We start from the raw sequence: 16,732 nt of genomic DNA on the forward strand, positions 1-16,732 counted from the left end.
TATTTTCTATTGCTTTTTGTTCAATGGCTTTCCATTTTTATGGAGTAAACAAGATTCAATGAAAAAAAAACAAGATTCAATGGCTTTCCATTTTAATGGAGTAAACAAGATCCGGTTAGTAATAGGTACCTATATGTTGTGAAATTTTTCATACATCGGTTTCATACAAATTATTGGCATATACAATATTGCACTTTTGTTTTCTATATAGTTGCATTGCATTTCCATTTAATTGACCAAAAGAAGAAGAAAAGGCAATAACCTACCAACGAAATCGAAAAACTATAAACAAAGGCATAAATGGATTGATTTCCTTTAGCAGGGCAAGGCTCTCAACACTGCAGAGATAGGGATCCGATCCTCGCTTGCTGCTCTTTGATATTCGACCGTTCCATTCCATCTGCCATTTGGCTTTTACTTATAAAGCCAGGATTCAGCCTATCCTCTAGAAGGGAAGTGATTGATAAAAAAATGTTATTATAATTCAAAGAAATCGTGTGTTCCTTCTGTGCATGTTATTTTCTATTCCTGTTTGTTCAATCGACTTCAGTTTTGAATGGAGTAAACAAGATCAGTTAGCAAATATGTCCTATATATTGCGAAAAGTATCATATATTATTTTCATACAAATTATTTGCATACACAAGATTGCACTTCTATTTTGAAATACTAGTTGCCTTCACTTCCATTTAACTAACCCAGAGAAGGAAAAAGTGGTAAACTACCAATAAAGTGTTCATGTGATTTATGCATAAACAAGTCATTTTAACTAAGGATAACTTGATTAACGCAACTGGAGTGGCTCCGGCCGGTGTAGCTTTTGTGATAGAGATGAAACAATCAAGCACCTCTTTCTCGGGTGTCCTATGACAAAAATTCTTTGGCAATCAGTGAACATAGCCTTTAATATTACTCCTCTACATAATATTAACACGTTATTTGGAACGTGGTTGGATAGGATTGAGCTCCAAACAGCAAGACACATTCGTGTAGGAGTATGTGCATTATTATGGGCTATCTGGAACTGCAGAAATGATTTAGTCTTTAACAGAATATCAAATACTCATTTTTGCAGGTTATATTCCGAGCCAATGCGTTGATCCGTATGTGGTCATTACTCACTCCGACGGAGGCCAGAGAGCATTTGGTTACTGGATCTATCCGATGGGAGATGGTAGCACGGAATATTTTCAGCCGGTTTGGATGGCGGTCATGTAATAGGATAGGCAATTAGTTTTCCTGTCTTTCTCTTGCCGGCCGGCTGTGCTTTTGTTTTTGCTCCTTAGCTCTCTGTGAGCAGTTTTGTTTGAGACTTTTAGACTTGTGTTAAACCTATTTGCTTGTTTAATAAAGGTGGCCGTATGCATCTCTCCGATGCAGAGGCCGAGGATGTTTCCCTTTTCAAAAAAAAAGCAAAAGAAACTTATTGCACAGCCAAGCAACCCACCCCACATAGAGATGTTTTTAAGATCACCTTCAAAAACAGATACTGCAGGAAAAGATCCTACTACAGAGTAGATGGATGTTAATTGACTCATCAAAGTGGGCAGGACAAACATGTAACCTACTTTCACCACGCAAGCTGTTTCGCTTCAACTCGTGGTCGACGCTGAGCTTACTGCTTGGCCTGTTCTCTGAATTAGTCCCGGCCGATTTATGTGCCAGGTAAAGGGTAGCTCATCTGCAATCTGTGTTTTCTTTGTGGTACGTTGGCGTCTTTCCTTTCTCTGCTAAAACATTTTTTTTTATGCGGGTGATAAATTGTATTACTCAAACCATAGTAGTGTTACACTCAGCAGTAGCTAGTTCCATAGCGCAAGAGGGACCAGAACCTATCCAAGTCATTGTTCTACCCTCTGTACAAGTGAAATTCGCTAAGCTATCGCTAATCTTATTTCGAGAACGACTAATATGAGTAATACAATTTTCACGAAGAGATAAGAGATATCTAATCTCTTTAACTAGAGATGCATAAATAGATCTGTCTTGATCACGCCCCTGGATCATCTTGACCGCGACTAATGAGTTCATCTCAATGACAACTGGGAGCTCGCTGTTGGAACAGCCAGTCCCTCACTGCACTCCTCCTTGCTCTCTCTGTTGCCGTGGCTCACTCAAGGAAGAAAGAAGGGAAGGAGGAAGAAGAACAGGGACACGGCGAGGTGGTTTTTTTCGGTGCACGAACACCTTTCCAGAGCACAAACTCAACACACACACCCGCAGCTGTTACAACGGCCCTCGCGCGGCTTTATAGCCCCGAACCAGCGTACCGGGCACGTACCCAACGCCTCCACTCGCTCCTGATCGCCCGCGCTCCGCTCACTCCGCTCGTGCCCGCGTCGCGCTCCGACACGCGCGCCCCACGGCGAGCTCCAACGGCCACGCCCTCGATCACCCACGCGACTCGCCCAACAGCTACTCCTACACCCACGCACACGACTCACATGCGCACGGACACGCCCCGTGCTGCACCTGTACGCACGCACGCACACACTCCCGCGGTCCCGATGCACCCGACCCGGCCAGCTCGCGCCCATACACGCGCTGGTCGCGTCCGGTGCGTCGCCGCAGCTTATTAGCCCAACACTCGCGCCCTAAGCCGCGGCTTAGAGCAGCCCGGCGTCCTCGACGTCGCCGTCAACCAGCAGGGCACGCTCCGCCGCCGGCGCCTTCTTCCATTGTGGGCAGTCACGTTTGAAGTGACCCCGCTCACCACACTTGTAGCACCGGCCTCGTTTATTGCCGCCGAAGCCCGATGCCATGCTGCGCGCCCCGTCATCATCATCCCGAGCTCCGCCTCGCTGCCGCTCGCGCGCCTGCCACTGTGCCGCGGTGAACATCAGCTGCTCGCCGCCGTGGTTGCCTCCGTCCTGCCCGCGCCGACGCAGCCTCTCGTCGAAAGCCTTCAGCCGCCCCAACGCGTCCTCGAACGGCATTGTGCCGACGTCGCAGAACTGCTCAATCCCCGCCACCGCCGCGTATAGACGATCTGGGACCGAATCGAGCAACTTCTTGACGAGCGCCGCATCCTCCAGGATCGAGCCCCGTGCCGCGTAGCGCGCCGCCATGCTGCCCAGCCTGCCGGCGAACGCGTCCAGGGTCTCGGACTCCGCCATGCGCAGGAGCTCGAATTCACCCCGGAGCGTGGCCAGCCGTGCCGCCCGCACGCGATCGGCGCCCACAAACCCGGTCTTCAGACTCGCCCACACCTCTGCTGTGGTCTTCTTCGATACTACCTGCAACAACAAGTCCTCGGCGAGTGCACTGAGCAGGTAGGCGCGCGCGGGCTTGTCCTTCTTCGCGATGACGGCGGCCGCCGCGTCCTCCGGCACCACCACCACCTCCCACAGCCCGGCCGCATCAAGGTTCGCCTCCACCTTGATCGACCACGCCGTGTAGTTGTCGCCGGTGAGTAGTGGCACCGCCTGCGGCATCGACCCGCTCGCTCCGCCAGCGTACGGGACGATCGACATCGCCGGCGTGCCCTGAACAGAACCTGGCTCTAATACCAATTGTTGGAACCGCCAGTCCCTCGCCGCACTCCTCCTTGCTCTCTCTGTTGCCGTGGCTCACTCAAGGAAGAAAGAGGGGAAGGAGGAAGAAGAACAAGGACACGGCGAGGTGGTTTTTTTCGGTCACGAACACCTTTCCAGAGCAGAAAGTCAACACACACACCCGCAGCTGTTACAACGGCCCTCGCGCGGCTTTATAGCCCCGAGCCAGCGCACCGGGCACGTACCCAACACCTCCACTCGCTCTTGATCGCCCGCGCTCCGCTCGTGCCCGCGTCGCGCTCCGACGCGCGCGCCCCACGGCGAGCTCCAACGGCCATGCCCTCGATCACCCACGCGACTCGCCCAACAGCTACTCCTACACCCACGCACACGACTCACATGCGCACGGACACGCCCCGTGCTGCACCTGTACGCACGCCTGCACACACTCCCGCGGTCCTGATGCACCCGACCCGGCCAGCTCGCGCCCATACACGCACTGGTCGCGTCCGGTGCGTCGCCGCGGCTTATTAGCCCAACACTCGTGCCCTAAGCCGCGGCTTAGAGCAGCCCGGCGTCCTCGACGTCGCCGTCGACCAGCAGGGCACGCTCCGCCGCCGGCGCCTTCTTCCATTGCGGGCAGTCACATTTGAAGTGACGCCGCTCACCACACTTGTAGCACCGGCCTCGTTTGTTGCCGCCGAAGCCCGATGCCATGCTGCGCGCCCCGTCATCATCATCCCGAGCTCTGCCTCACTGCCGCTCGCGCGCCTGTCACTGTTCCGCGGTGAACATCAGCTGCTCGCCGCCATGGTTGCCTCCGTCCTCCCCGCGCCGACGCAGCCTCTCGTCGAAAGCCTTCAGCCGCCCCAACGCGTCCTCGAACGGCATTGTGCCGACGTCGCAGAACTGCTCAATCCCCGCCACCGCCGCGTACAGACGATCTGGGACCGAATCGAGCAACTTCTTGACGAGCGCCGCATCCTCCAGGATCGAGCCCAGTGCCGCGTAGCACGCCGCCATGCTGCCCAGCTTGCCGGCGAACGCGTCCAGGGTCTCGGACTCCGCCATGCGCAGGAGCTCGAATTCACCCCGGAGCGTGCCCAGCCGTGCTGCCCGCACGCGATCGGCGCCCAGAAACCTGGTCTTCAGACTCGCCCACACCTCTGCTGCGGTCTTCTTCGATGCTACCTGCAACAACAACTCCTCGGCGAGTGCACTGAGCAGGTAGGCGCGAGCGGGCTTGTCCTTCTTCGCGATGATGGCGGCCGCCGCGTCCTCCGGCACCACCACCGCCTCCCACAGCCCGGCCGCATCAAGGTTCGCCTCCACCTTGATCGACCACGCCGTGTAGTTGTCATCGGTGAGTAGTGGCACCGCCTGCGGCATCGACCCGCTTGCTCCGCCAGCGTACGGGACGATCGACATCGCCGGCGCGCCCTAAACAGAACCTGGCTCTAATACCAATTGTTGGAACCGCCAGTCCCTCGCCACACTCCTCCTTGCTCTCTCTGTTGCCGTGGCTCACTCAAGGAAGAAAGAGGGGAAGGAGGAAGAAGAATAGGGACACGGCGAGGTGGTTTTTTTGGTGCACGAACACCTTTCCAGAGCACAAACTCAACACACACACCCGCAGCTGTTACAACGGCCCTCGCGCGGCTTTATAGCCCCGAGCCAGCGCACCGGGCACGTACCCAACGCCTCCACTCGCTCTTGATCGCCCGCGCTACGCTCGTGCCCGCGTCGCGCTCCGACGCGCGCGCCCCACGGCGAGCTCCAACGGCCACACCCTCGATCACCCACGCGACTCGCCCAACAGCTACTCCTACACCCACGCACACGACTCACATGCGCACGGACACGCCCCGTGCTGCACCTGTACGCACGCACGCACACACTCCCGCGGTTCCGATGCACCCGACCCGGCCAGCTCGCGCCCATACACGCGCTGGTCGCGTCCGGTGCGTGGCCGCGGCTTATTAGCCCAACACTCGCTTCTCTGAATCGCAAATGATAAGCCCTCCATGCAAGCACACAACTCAGCCTCCAGAGCATCGCGACAAGAGTATAGCGATCTGCACACGGAGAAGATTATATTCCCCTGGTCATCTCGAAGCACCGTACCTGCACCAGCCGCACCTGCTGTGTAAGATCGGTCGGAGTTAAGTTTGACCATGGGAGGGCGACGGCAGGTATTGCCTGAACTGATCTTTGATACCTCATGCGGTCATATGATATTGCTGTTTTGCCCTTCTCTGGATCCATAAGTGAGTTTAACTTGATAGCAATTAAAGACTCCAAATAGTTGAGAAGAAATCGCTTGGATACCGTTGACACCAGATTTTGGCACGACCAAGAACTTAATTACGATGACTTCAAATGAAGAAGTGCTCAAAGTAAGAAAGTTCCATATTTTTAGAAAAAGAAACTTTGATGTTTGGGCCATCGCCATCCAATCTCATCTCGAAGGCCGAAGTTGTGCTTGAAATACCGAGATTTTGTATTCAGAACACTATTCGGCTGATTACGCCCCCAAGACTGCCTCGTATGGAAAAATGATCTACACAGATTGTCTTCGTCTCATCGAAACGATCGATTTTGATATAAAAATTGTTCCAATCTGAGTTCGTATGCAAAGATAGAACCATTCGAATGCAGCCCTGCCAGAAGGCTACATATGGCGCGCCCTATCAGACATATGTCTGATGAGTGGCGTGAGTGACAGTCTGTTTTGTGCGAACGATTCGGCCCTGAAGATGGCCTCGAATCGAAAAACGTTCAACATGAAAGTTGTTCACCTCATCGAAACGGTCAAGATTGCTTCCGGACTCGTTTTCATCCGAGGTCGTTTACTGCCACAAAAAGGACCCGTAAGGTGCAGCCAGTTTAAACCGAACAGTTTTGGAAAGTTCGGATAAAACCAATCCGAAATTGACTAGGGTTTTGGACGTAAATCGAAGCCTTTTCCTTGCACGGGAAGTCCAGCCACCTCTTATATACCTAAGTGGTGATGGTCGATTGAACAACAACACACAACCGCAAAACCCATCTACTTTTTACCTTAGTTTTACATCTCTCCTTGGTTCTTTCTCTTTTGTTCTTCGTTCGTTCTTTGTGTTGAAGGGCAGCGATCCTCGAGGCTCTAGGGGTGGGCGAACTCACCTAGGGCAGCCCATAGCCGACGCGCGTCCAGACGGGATCCCTCCCGGGGCGTGTGGTTTCGGGTCCTGAAAAGCACCCGCCGAATTGCTTGCGTACCGCGCTTCCGGACGGGTCCTGAAAAGCACCCGCCGAAAAGCACCCGCCGAATTGCTTGCGTACCGCGCTTCAAGAATCATCATCAACCATGTCTAATCTCCCCAAGCCCTCAGAAGTTGACGCCGGTAACATCATTAAGCCCGGTCTTGATGAACTATCGGATGAACATCGCCAAGCCTACGAAGCGCTCAAGAAGCAGCGTGAAGAGGCTTTTGAGGCGCTCAAGAAGAAGCACGAGGAGGAGGATTTGGAAGCGTTTCTTTCAAGTTTCAAGAAGGACCGTCAAGGCAACATCACTCCGGCTGGAAATGTCAATTTTCCTCCCCTCATCGACGAACAAGATGTGATCACTATGAGTAAAGTTTTTTCTCCAGAGCAAGTGGTTGTGATTGAAAGTCTTGTTAGTAAGGGTAATGTGATGGCATACAATTCTTTTGTGGCTAGTGCTAATTCTCATAAAAATATGCCTCCATCATCTAATGGTACTATTGGTATATCCGAAAACCCTAGTCCAATTTTACCTATTTCATCGGCACCACCTATGCAACAACAATATAATATGCCGTTGAATTTTTACCCTACTCAAACCAACCAGCTTGTGGCTACACCTACATACCCTAATCCTATTATGCGTGTGCCCAATTTGGCGTCAACGCCGAATCACTTTGTCACACCACCCATAGGCGCAAGCATGTTTGGTCTTCCGCCGAATTATGGTTCGGCGCCCATCTCACAAGTGGCACCAATAGCTAGTACCCAGGTTGCTCCTATGTCATTGCCACAAACATCGTCATCTACGTCGGATCTAATTTTAGCTAAATTAAGGGAGGATTTGCATAAGATGTTTCTAGAAACTTTCGGAAACGAGCCGAAAGTAAAGAGTCGTGTGTACCAAAAGCCTTATCCTGAACACTTCGATGCAATTTCTTACCCTCAAGGTTATAAGATTCCTGATTTTGTTAGATTTAGTGGTGAGGGTACGAAAACGACTTGGGGGCATGTGAGTCAGTATCTAGCAGAGTTGGGTGAAGCAGGTTCCATACAAGAGTTGAAAGTGCGTTTATTTCCCTTGTCTTTAACTGGCACCACATTTTCATGGTTTGATGCTTTACCACATGGTTCAGTTCTCTTATGGTCGCAATTAGAGCAAAAGTTTCATGATCACTTTTATAGCTGTGATAATGAGCTGAAGTTTTCACATCTTACATCGGTTAAGCAAAAACATGTGATGAATCGGTCACCGATTATGTCAAGAGATTTAGAGATATAAAAAACCGGTGTTATAGCTTAGTGATAACTGAGAGAGACTTGGCGGATCTTGTTCTTAATGGTTTGAAAACTCACATTCAAGAGAAGCTAGAAAGTTATGAGTTTTTGAGTATTAATCAAGTCTTACAAAAAGCTTTGGCCAAGAGAGTCGAAGTAAAGAGGTCCATAGGTCTACAACCGATCGTCCTAGAATGCATATGGTTGAACACAATGATGATAATTCGGACGATGAGGTTGATGTCTATACTACTGAATTTGTTTGGTCCTCAAAGGAGAAACCCTATATGTGCAATGCTCTTAAGCCGATTCGCAAGAATCGTGATGAGGAGGTGAGGTTTACTTTTGATATATCAAAGTGTGATAAAATATTTGATGCTCTCTTGCAAGATAAGATGATTAGAATATCACACACGATACCATCGTTTGAAGAGCTGAAACGGCGTGCTTATTGCAAGTACCATAATTCATTTTCTCATGCTACTAACGATTGCAATGTTTTCAGATGACAGATACAATCGTCCATTAATGATGGACGATTGAATTTTGCTGAGATGCAAGTTGATAAACAACCCTTCCCGATAAACACCATGGACTTGCGGGAAAGAAAATGTTGATTCGGCCTAGCATATCCGAATCTGCTGATAAAGATAATGTTCTTATTGGTGAACCCATGAAAGGCAAGGAGGGCGACAAAGTCTTGGGACGAGAGGTTGTTCTTGATAAGCAACCGGATGGAAAGGAAGTATTGAAGATCACCATAAAAAATCCTGCACTCGGGGGGCAACCACAAGTACAAGAAGATACTCATGTTAAATTTATCAAGCCCAAGAATTCAGAAGTTGGCAAGTGGGGAAAGAGTGAAGCTAAGCACAAGCGAATCAGGCCAACTTTTGATATGTTGCTATCCAAATATGCAAGTCAAGCGACCGGTTCTAGCTCTAATCGGCCATCACATTCAAAACGTTCAAGATTGCCTTCGGAGCAAGAGTTTCGATGCTATGCAAGGCCATATGGGTCATGGGCACCGACACCATGGATGTCACAACCCTCCTATGCGCCATATTACATGAGAGGCTTCAGTGGAGGATGGGGGCAGCCCCCAATGGCCCTTTATGCTTTTCATATGGGGCGGGCAGCACCTAGAAGGCCTACTCGCGCGAGGCTTTATTATTCCACACAAGGCCGTTTGAGCTATGGTGCTAATCGGCCAACAAAAATTTCTCCAAGCAAGGACAACAAAAAAGTGTGGCGTGTTAAGTCACGTAATGCAGAAATTGCAGAATGCGACAAGCAAAAGGAGATCGAAAAGCCGGTTGTTGGTAATCAGGCTACTTCTGATGGTGATATTGTTATTGTTCAGCAGGGTTCCATGGTGAATGATCATGAGGCAAGCACAAGCAAGGCTAAATCAAGGGATCCCAAATATACTCAACCTAAGTGGTGTCCTCCCGGTTTAACCAAGACCATGAAAAGGAGATTACAACGCATGAGGAACCACGAGAAGGTAGAGCACAAAGAGGAGAGGCAAAGGGGCAAATTGTTGAGTGAAATTCGGCCCATGGCACTCACAAAACAAGTGTGGAGGCCTAAACAACAACGAAACACAAATGCTTCTGCATTAGCTCCAGCAACACCTTCACCATCAAAAGAGGATGATGCGACCCCTATTACATCGTCCACATCAGCTGAAACATCCCCTTCAATTGAGGAATATTTAAGCGCAATATACACGTTGGGAGATGAAGATGAGATGGTGGATTATGAATCTACGCCGGTTCGGGAAGGTATGGATATTAATATGGTATATTACTTACGTGCCGAGTTTCGTGCTATAGGTGAAGAAGGGGAGGTAGCCCAGCTGGATTTTGGTCCTAAGAATGCTATCTTTGAGAAGACAAAAGAACAGGTGAAACACTTGAAGTCGTTGTACCTCAAAGTGTTGGGTAATTTCAAAAAAATTCCTACGCACGCGCAAGATCATGGTGATGCATAGCAACGAGAGGGAAGAGTATCGTCCACGTACCCTCGTAGACCGTAAGTGGAAGCGTTATGAGAACGCGCTTGTTGTAGTCGAACGTCTTCACGATCCGACCGATCCAAGTACCGAACGTACGGCACCTCCGAGTTCAGCACACGTTCAGCTCGATGACGTCCCATGAACTCCGATCCAGCAGACCTTCACGGGAGAGTTCCTTCAACACAACGGCATGGTGATGGTGATGATGTTGCTACCAACATAGGGCTTCGCCTAAGCACCGCTACGATATGATCGAGGTGGATTAAGGTGAAGGGGGGCACCGCACACGACTAAGGGATCAATGATCAACTTGTGTCTAGAGGTGCCCCCTGCCCCCGTATACAAAGGAGCAAGGGGGGAGGCCGGCCGACCCTCTATGGCGCGCCAGGAGGAGGAGTCCTCCTCCTAGTAGGAGTAGGACTCCCCTCTTTCCTACTCCTACTAGGAGGGGGGAAGGAATGGGGAGAGGGAGAAGGAAAGGGGGGCGCCCCCCCCTCTCCTAGTCCAATTCGGACGAGAGGGGGAGGGGCGCGCGGCCTGCCCTAGGACAGCCCTCTCTCTCTCCACTAAGGCCCATAAGGCCCATTATTTCTCCCGAGGGGGGGGGGTCCGGTAATCCTCCAGCACTCCTGTTTTCTCCGAAATCACCCGGAACACTTCCGGTGTCCGAATATAGTCGTAAAATATATCGATCTTTATGTCTCGACCATTTCGAGACTCCTCGTCATGTCCGTGATCATATCTGGAACTCCGATCTACCTTCGGTACATCAAAACACAAAAACTCATAATACCGTTAGTCACCGAACTTTAAGCATGCGGACCCTACAAGTTCGAGAACTATGTAGACATGAACGAGACACGTTTCCGGTCAATAACCAATAGCGGAACCTAGATGTTCATATGGGCTCCCACATATTCTATGAAGATCTTTATCGGTCAAACCACATAACAGCATGCGTTGTTCCCTTTGTCATCGGTATGTTACTTACCCGAGATTTGATCGTCGGTATCTCAATACCTAGTTAAATTCGTTACCGGCAACTCTCTTTTCTCGTTCTGTAATGCATCATCCCGCAACTAAATCATTAGTTACAATGCTTGCAAGGATTATAGTGATGTGCATTACCGAGTGGGCCCAGAGATACCTCTCCGACAATCGGAGTGAAAAATCCTAATCTTGATCTATGTCAACTCAACAAGTACCATCGGAGACACCTGTAGAGCACCTTTATAATCACCCAGTTACGTTGTGACGTTTGGTAGCACACAAAGTGTTCCTCCGGTAATCGGGAGTTACATAATCCCATAGTCATAGGAACATGTATAAGTCATGAAGAAAGCAATAGCTGTAAACTAAAACGATCAAGTGTTAAGCTGACGAAATGGGTCAAGTCAATCACATCATTCTCCTAATGATGTGATCCCATTTATCAAATGACAACTCATGTCTATGGTTAGGAAACATAACCATCTTTGATCAACGAGCTCGTCAAGTAGAGGCATACTAGTGACAATCTTGTTTGTCTATGTATTCACACATGTATCATGTTTTCGGTCAATACAATTCTAGCATGAATAATAAACATTTATCATGATATAAGAAAATAAATAATAACTTTAGTATTGCCTCTAGGGCATATTTCCTTCAGTCTCCCACTTGCACTAGAGTTAATAATCTAGATTACATAGTAATGATTCTAACACCCATGGAGTCTTGGTGCTGGTCATGTTTTGCTCGTGAGAGAGGCTTAGTCAACGGGTCTGCAACATTCAGATCCGTATGTATATTGCAAATCTCTATGTCTCCCACCTGGACTTGATCGCGGATGGAATTGAAGCGTCTCTTGATTTGCTTGGTTCTCTTGTGAAATTTGGATTCCTTTGCCAAGGCAATTGCACCAGTATTGTCACAAAAGATTTTCATTAGACCCGATGCACTAGGTATGACACCTAGATCGGATATGAACTCCTTCATCCAGACTCCTTCATTTGCTGCTTCCGAAGCAGCAATGTACTCCACTTCACACGTAGATCCATCCACGACGCTTTGTTTAGAACTGCTCCAACTGACAGCTCCACCGTTTAATATAAACAGGTATACGGTTTGCGATTTAGAATCGTCCGGATCAGTTTTAAAGCTTGCATCAACGTAACCATTTACGATGAGCTGTTTGTCACCTCCATAAACGACAAACATATCCTTAGTCCTTTTTAGGTATTTAAGGATGTACTTGACCGTTGTCCAGTGATCCACTCCTGGATTACTTTGATACCTCCCTGCTAAACTAATAGCAAGGCACACATCTGGTCTGGTACACAGCATTGCATACATGATAGAGCCTATGGCTGAAGCATAGGGAACATCTTTCATTTTCTCTCTATCTTCTACACTGGTCGGGCATTGAGTCTTACTCAACTTCACACCTTGTAACACAGGCAAGAATCCTTTCTTTGCCTGGTCCATTTTGAACTTCTTCAAAACTTTGTCAAGGTATGTGCTTTGTGAAAGTCCAATTAAGCGTCTTGATCTATCTCTATAGATCCTGATGCCCAATATGTAAGCAGCTTCACCAAGGTCTTTCATTGAAAAACTCTTATTCAAGTATCCTTTTATGCTACCCAGAAATTCTATATCATTTCCAATTACAATATGTGATCCACATATAATATTAGAAATGCTACAGAGCTCCCACTCACTTTCTTGTAAATACAGACTTCTCCAAAAGTCTGTATAAAACCATATGCTTTGATCACACTATCAAAACGTTTATTCCAACTCCGAGAGGCTTGCACCAGTCCATAAATGGATCGCTGGAGCTTGCACACTTTGTTAGCACCTGTTGGATCGATAAAACCTTTAGGTTGCATCATATACAACTCTTCTTCCAGAAATCCATTCAGGAATGCAGTCTTTACATCCATTTGCCAAATTTCATAATCATATATAAAATGCGGCAATAGCTAACATGATTCGGACGGACTTAAGCATCGCTACGGGTGAGAAGGTCTCATCGTAGTGAACTCTTTGAACTTGTCGAAAACCTTTCGCAACAAGTCGAGTTTTGTAGACAGTAACATTACCATCAGCGTCTGTCTTCTTCTTGAAGATCCATTTATTATCGATGGCCTGCCGATCATCGGGCAGGTCAACCAAAGTCCACACTTTGTTCTCATACATGGATCCCATCTCAGATTTCATGGCCTCAAGCCATTTTGCGGAATCTGGGCTCATCATCGCTTCCTCATAGTTCGTAGGTTCATCATGGTCTAGTAACATGACTTCCAGAACAGGATTACCGTACCACGCTGGTGCGGATCTTACTCTGGTTGACCTACAAGGTTCAGTAGTAACTTGATCTAAAGTCTCATGATCATCATCACTAGCTTCCTCACTAATTGGTGTAGGTGTCACAGAAACCGGTTTCTGTGATGAACTACTTTCCAATAAGGGAGCAGGTACAGTTACCTCATCAAGTTCTACTTTCCTCCCACTCACTTCTTTCGATAAAAACTCCTTCTCTAGAAAGGATTCATTCTTAGCAACAAAAGTCTTGCCTTCGGATCTGTGATAGAAGGTGTACCCAACTGTCTCTTTTGGGTATCCTATGAAGACACATTTCTCCGATTTGGGTTCGAGCTTATCAGGTTGAAGCTTTTTCACATAAGCATCGCAGCCCTAAACTTTAAGAAACGACAACTTTGGTTTCTTGCCAAACCACAGTTCATAAGGAGTCGTCTCAACGGATTTAGATGGTGCCCTATTTAACGTGAATGCAGCCGTCTCTAATGTATAACCCCAAAACGATAGCGGTAAATCAGTAAGAGACATCATAGATCGCACCATATCTAGTAAAGTATGATTACGACGTTCGGACACACCATTACATTGTGGTGTTCCGGGTGGCGTGAGTTGTGAAACTATTCCACATTGTTTCAAATGAAGACCAAACTCGTAACTCAAATATTCGCCTCCACGATCAGATCGTAGAAACTTTATTTTATTGTTACGATGATTTTCCACTTCACTCTGAAATTCTTTGAACTTTTCAAATGTTTCAGACTTATGTTTCATCAAGTAGATATACCCATATCTGTTCAAATCATCTGTGAAGGTGAGAAAATAACAATATCCGCCGCGAGCCTCAATATTCATCGGACCACATATATCAGTATGTATGATTTCCAATAAATTTGTTGCTCGCTCCATAGTTCTGGAGAACGGCGTTTTAGTCATCTTGCCCATGACGCACGGTTCGCAAGTACCAAGTGATTCCAAAAGTCCATCAGAATGGAGTTTCTTCATGCACTTTATACCAATATGACCTAAATGGCAGTTGTCGGTGTCAAAACCGGCGGATCTCGGGTAGGGGGTCCCGAACTGTGCGTCAAGGCCGGATGGTAACAGGAGACAAGGGACACGATGTTTTTACCCTGGTTCGGGCCCTCTCGATGGAGGTAATACCCTACTCCTGCTTGATTAATATTGATGATATGGGTAGTACAAGAGTAGATCTACCACGAGATCAAGGAGGCTAAACCCTAGAAGCTAGCCTATGGTATGATTGTTGTATATGGAGTTGATGTCCTACGGACTACAACCCTCCGGTTTATATAGCCACCAGATAGGGTTAGGGTTACACAGAGTCGGTTACAATGGTAGGAGATCTTGAATATCCGCATCACCAAGCTTGCCTTCCACGCCAAGGAAAGTCCCATCCGGACACGGGACGAAGTCTTCAATCTTGTATCTTCATAGTCCTGGAGTCCGGCTGAAGGTATAGTCCGGCTACCCGAACACCCCCTAATCCAGGACTCCCTCAATAGCCCCTGAACCAGGCTTCAATGACGACGAGTCCGGCGCGCAGATTGTCTTCGGCATTGCAAGGCGGGTTCCTCCTCCAAGTCCTTCATAGAAGATTGTAAACACCAAGAGTAGTGTCCGGCTCTGCAAAATAAGTTTTCACATATTGCCATAGAGAGAATAATATTAACACAAATCAAATCTGCTGACGTATTCCGCAGTGCGTCATCACACTACGGCCAAGTCCTTTACTCGAATCGTTTTTACTTTTCCACCTCAGCACGTTTTGCGAGGCGTTTTCCTTGGCACGTCTTGTCAAAGTAGAGATCGTGTACCCCCTTTACGGGATTCTCATCAATACGGACATGGGTAACCCAACTGCGCCATTTATCACGGCGCTTGGGAGGCAAGCGAGTTTTACTAGGCTGGTGGGGACGCACAACCGCATCCGCCCATATAAGGGGATAAGGATCCACCTTTTTACCTACGCCTTCTTCCTCCTTTGCCTATCCATCTCCTGCGCACTCGAGCTCCAGCGCCCAAGCCCGCACTTCCCACCTCAACCTTCTCCAGCAATGTCCGGAGCGGGAGGCAAGTGGATGGTCTCCTCCGCCACGGAGGGCCAAGTCAAGAAGCTAAGGAAGGCCGGATACCTGTCTAAGGACATCGCGCACCGGCTTCCCGAAAAGGGGCAGCTTCTCCCCACCCCAAGGCCCCATGAGAGGGTAGTATTTCTTCCCCACTTCCTCCGCGGACTAGGTTTTCCACTCCACCCATTTGTCTGGGGGCTCATGTTCTACTACGGCCTGGATTTCCACGATCTGGCCCCGAACTTCATCCTCAAAATCTCGGCGTTTATCGTCGTGTGCGAGGCTTTCCTCCGCATCCGCCCTCATTTGGGCCTCTGGCTCAAGACCTTCAATGTCAAGCCCAAGGTATTGCGCGGCAGCCAGGCGGAGTGCGGAGGCGCCATGGCGGGCAAGATGGCCAACGTCCTATGGTTCGAGGGCTCTTTTGTGGAGACCCTAAAGGGGTGGCAATCCGGGTGGTTTTACATCACCGAGCCACGCGATCCGAAATGGATCGCAGCCCCCGAGCTCCGATCCGGACCCCCCACGTGGCTTATGTCCTGGAAAGAGATGGGCCTGTCGTGGGGTGATGAAAAAGAGGTGAACGGATTGCAAACATGCATCCAGTCCCTGGTGAACAAGCCAATCCGGCTTGTTAATGTAATCCAGGTTATGCTCGTCCGCCGGATCCTCCCGTGCCAACAACGGGATTTTAATCTGTGGGAGTTCGACCCGGCGTAGCACCAAACCCTTAGCAGGCTCTTCGACACGATGTACGAAGATGCCTGAAAGGTGCTATTCAAGGGCGCCGAGACTCCCGCATCCGCTTCCGAGGACCGCGGATACAGCTCGCAGCGTCACGCTAGCGAGGTAAGCTGTCTTCACCTTTTACAGGATGTTAAGCTTTTTTCATAGTTTGACTCTATGCGGGATCTGAACTCCCTTACCTTTGACAGGCTTGGCGGGCGATATCCGGACCGATTAACTGTCCGGCTCCGCTGCCCGAAGACCCAGCCCCAGCTCTACTAGTGAAGCTGCTGGTTCCGGCGCCTTATGTGGTGCCGGAGAAGAAGGCCATGAAGAAGAAGACCACGGGGACTCGAAAGAGTGCCCGTAACGTGGTGGTGTCGGACTCGTCATCCGACGAGTCCGAGACGCCCTCTTCCCGTGAAAATGGGGAGGAGGAAGAAGAAAACTCCCCCCCAGCGGAGGGAGGAGAGAAGAGGAAGGCTGCCCCAACGGGGGAGGCCGAGGGGTCTAGGAAAAGGAAGACCCCTCCGCCGGACTACTCCCCCGACGTCGAAGAGGGCGAAGAGGAGTGG

At 49.2% G+C, this 16,732-nt stretch overlaps 2 protein-coding genes across 2 annotated transcripts; both read right to left on the reverse strand.

Moving 5' to 3' along the window:
* Positions 1-2,606: 2,606 nt before the first annotated feature.
* LOC125509887 lies at positions 2,607-3,116 on the reverse strand. Its single transcript, XM_048674911.1, has one exon. It carries the CDS (start codon positions 3,114-3,116, stop codon positions 2,607-2,609), a length of 510 nt encoding a protein of 169 aa, XP_048530868.1.
* Positions 3,117-4,055: 939 nt separating this feature from the next.
* LOC125509881 lies at positions 4,056-4,565 on the reverse strand. The gene is given in 1 exon segment (XM_048674905.1): positions 4,056-4,565. A coding segment is annotated over 1 exon segment (510 nt).
* Between the last annotated feature and the right edge of the window lie 12,167 nt (positions 4,566-16,732).

Source organism: Triticum urartu, chromosome 5 (genome assembly GCF_003073215.2).
Source record: "Triticum urartu cultivar G1812 chromosome 5, Tu2.1, whole genome shotgun sequence".
NCBI classification, from domain to species: domain Eukaryota; kingdom Viridiplantae; phylum Streptophyta; class Magnoliopsida; order Poales; family Poaceae; genus Triticum; species Triticum urartu.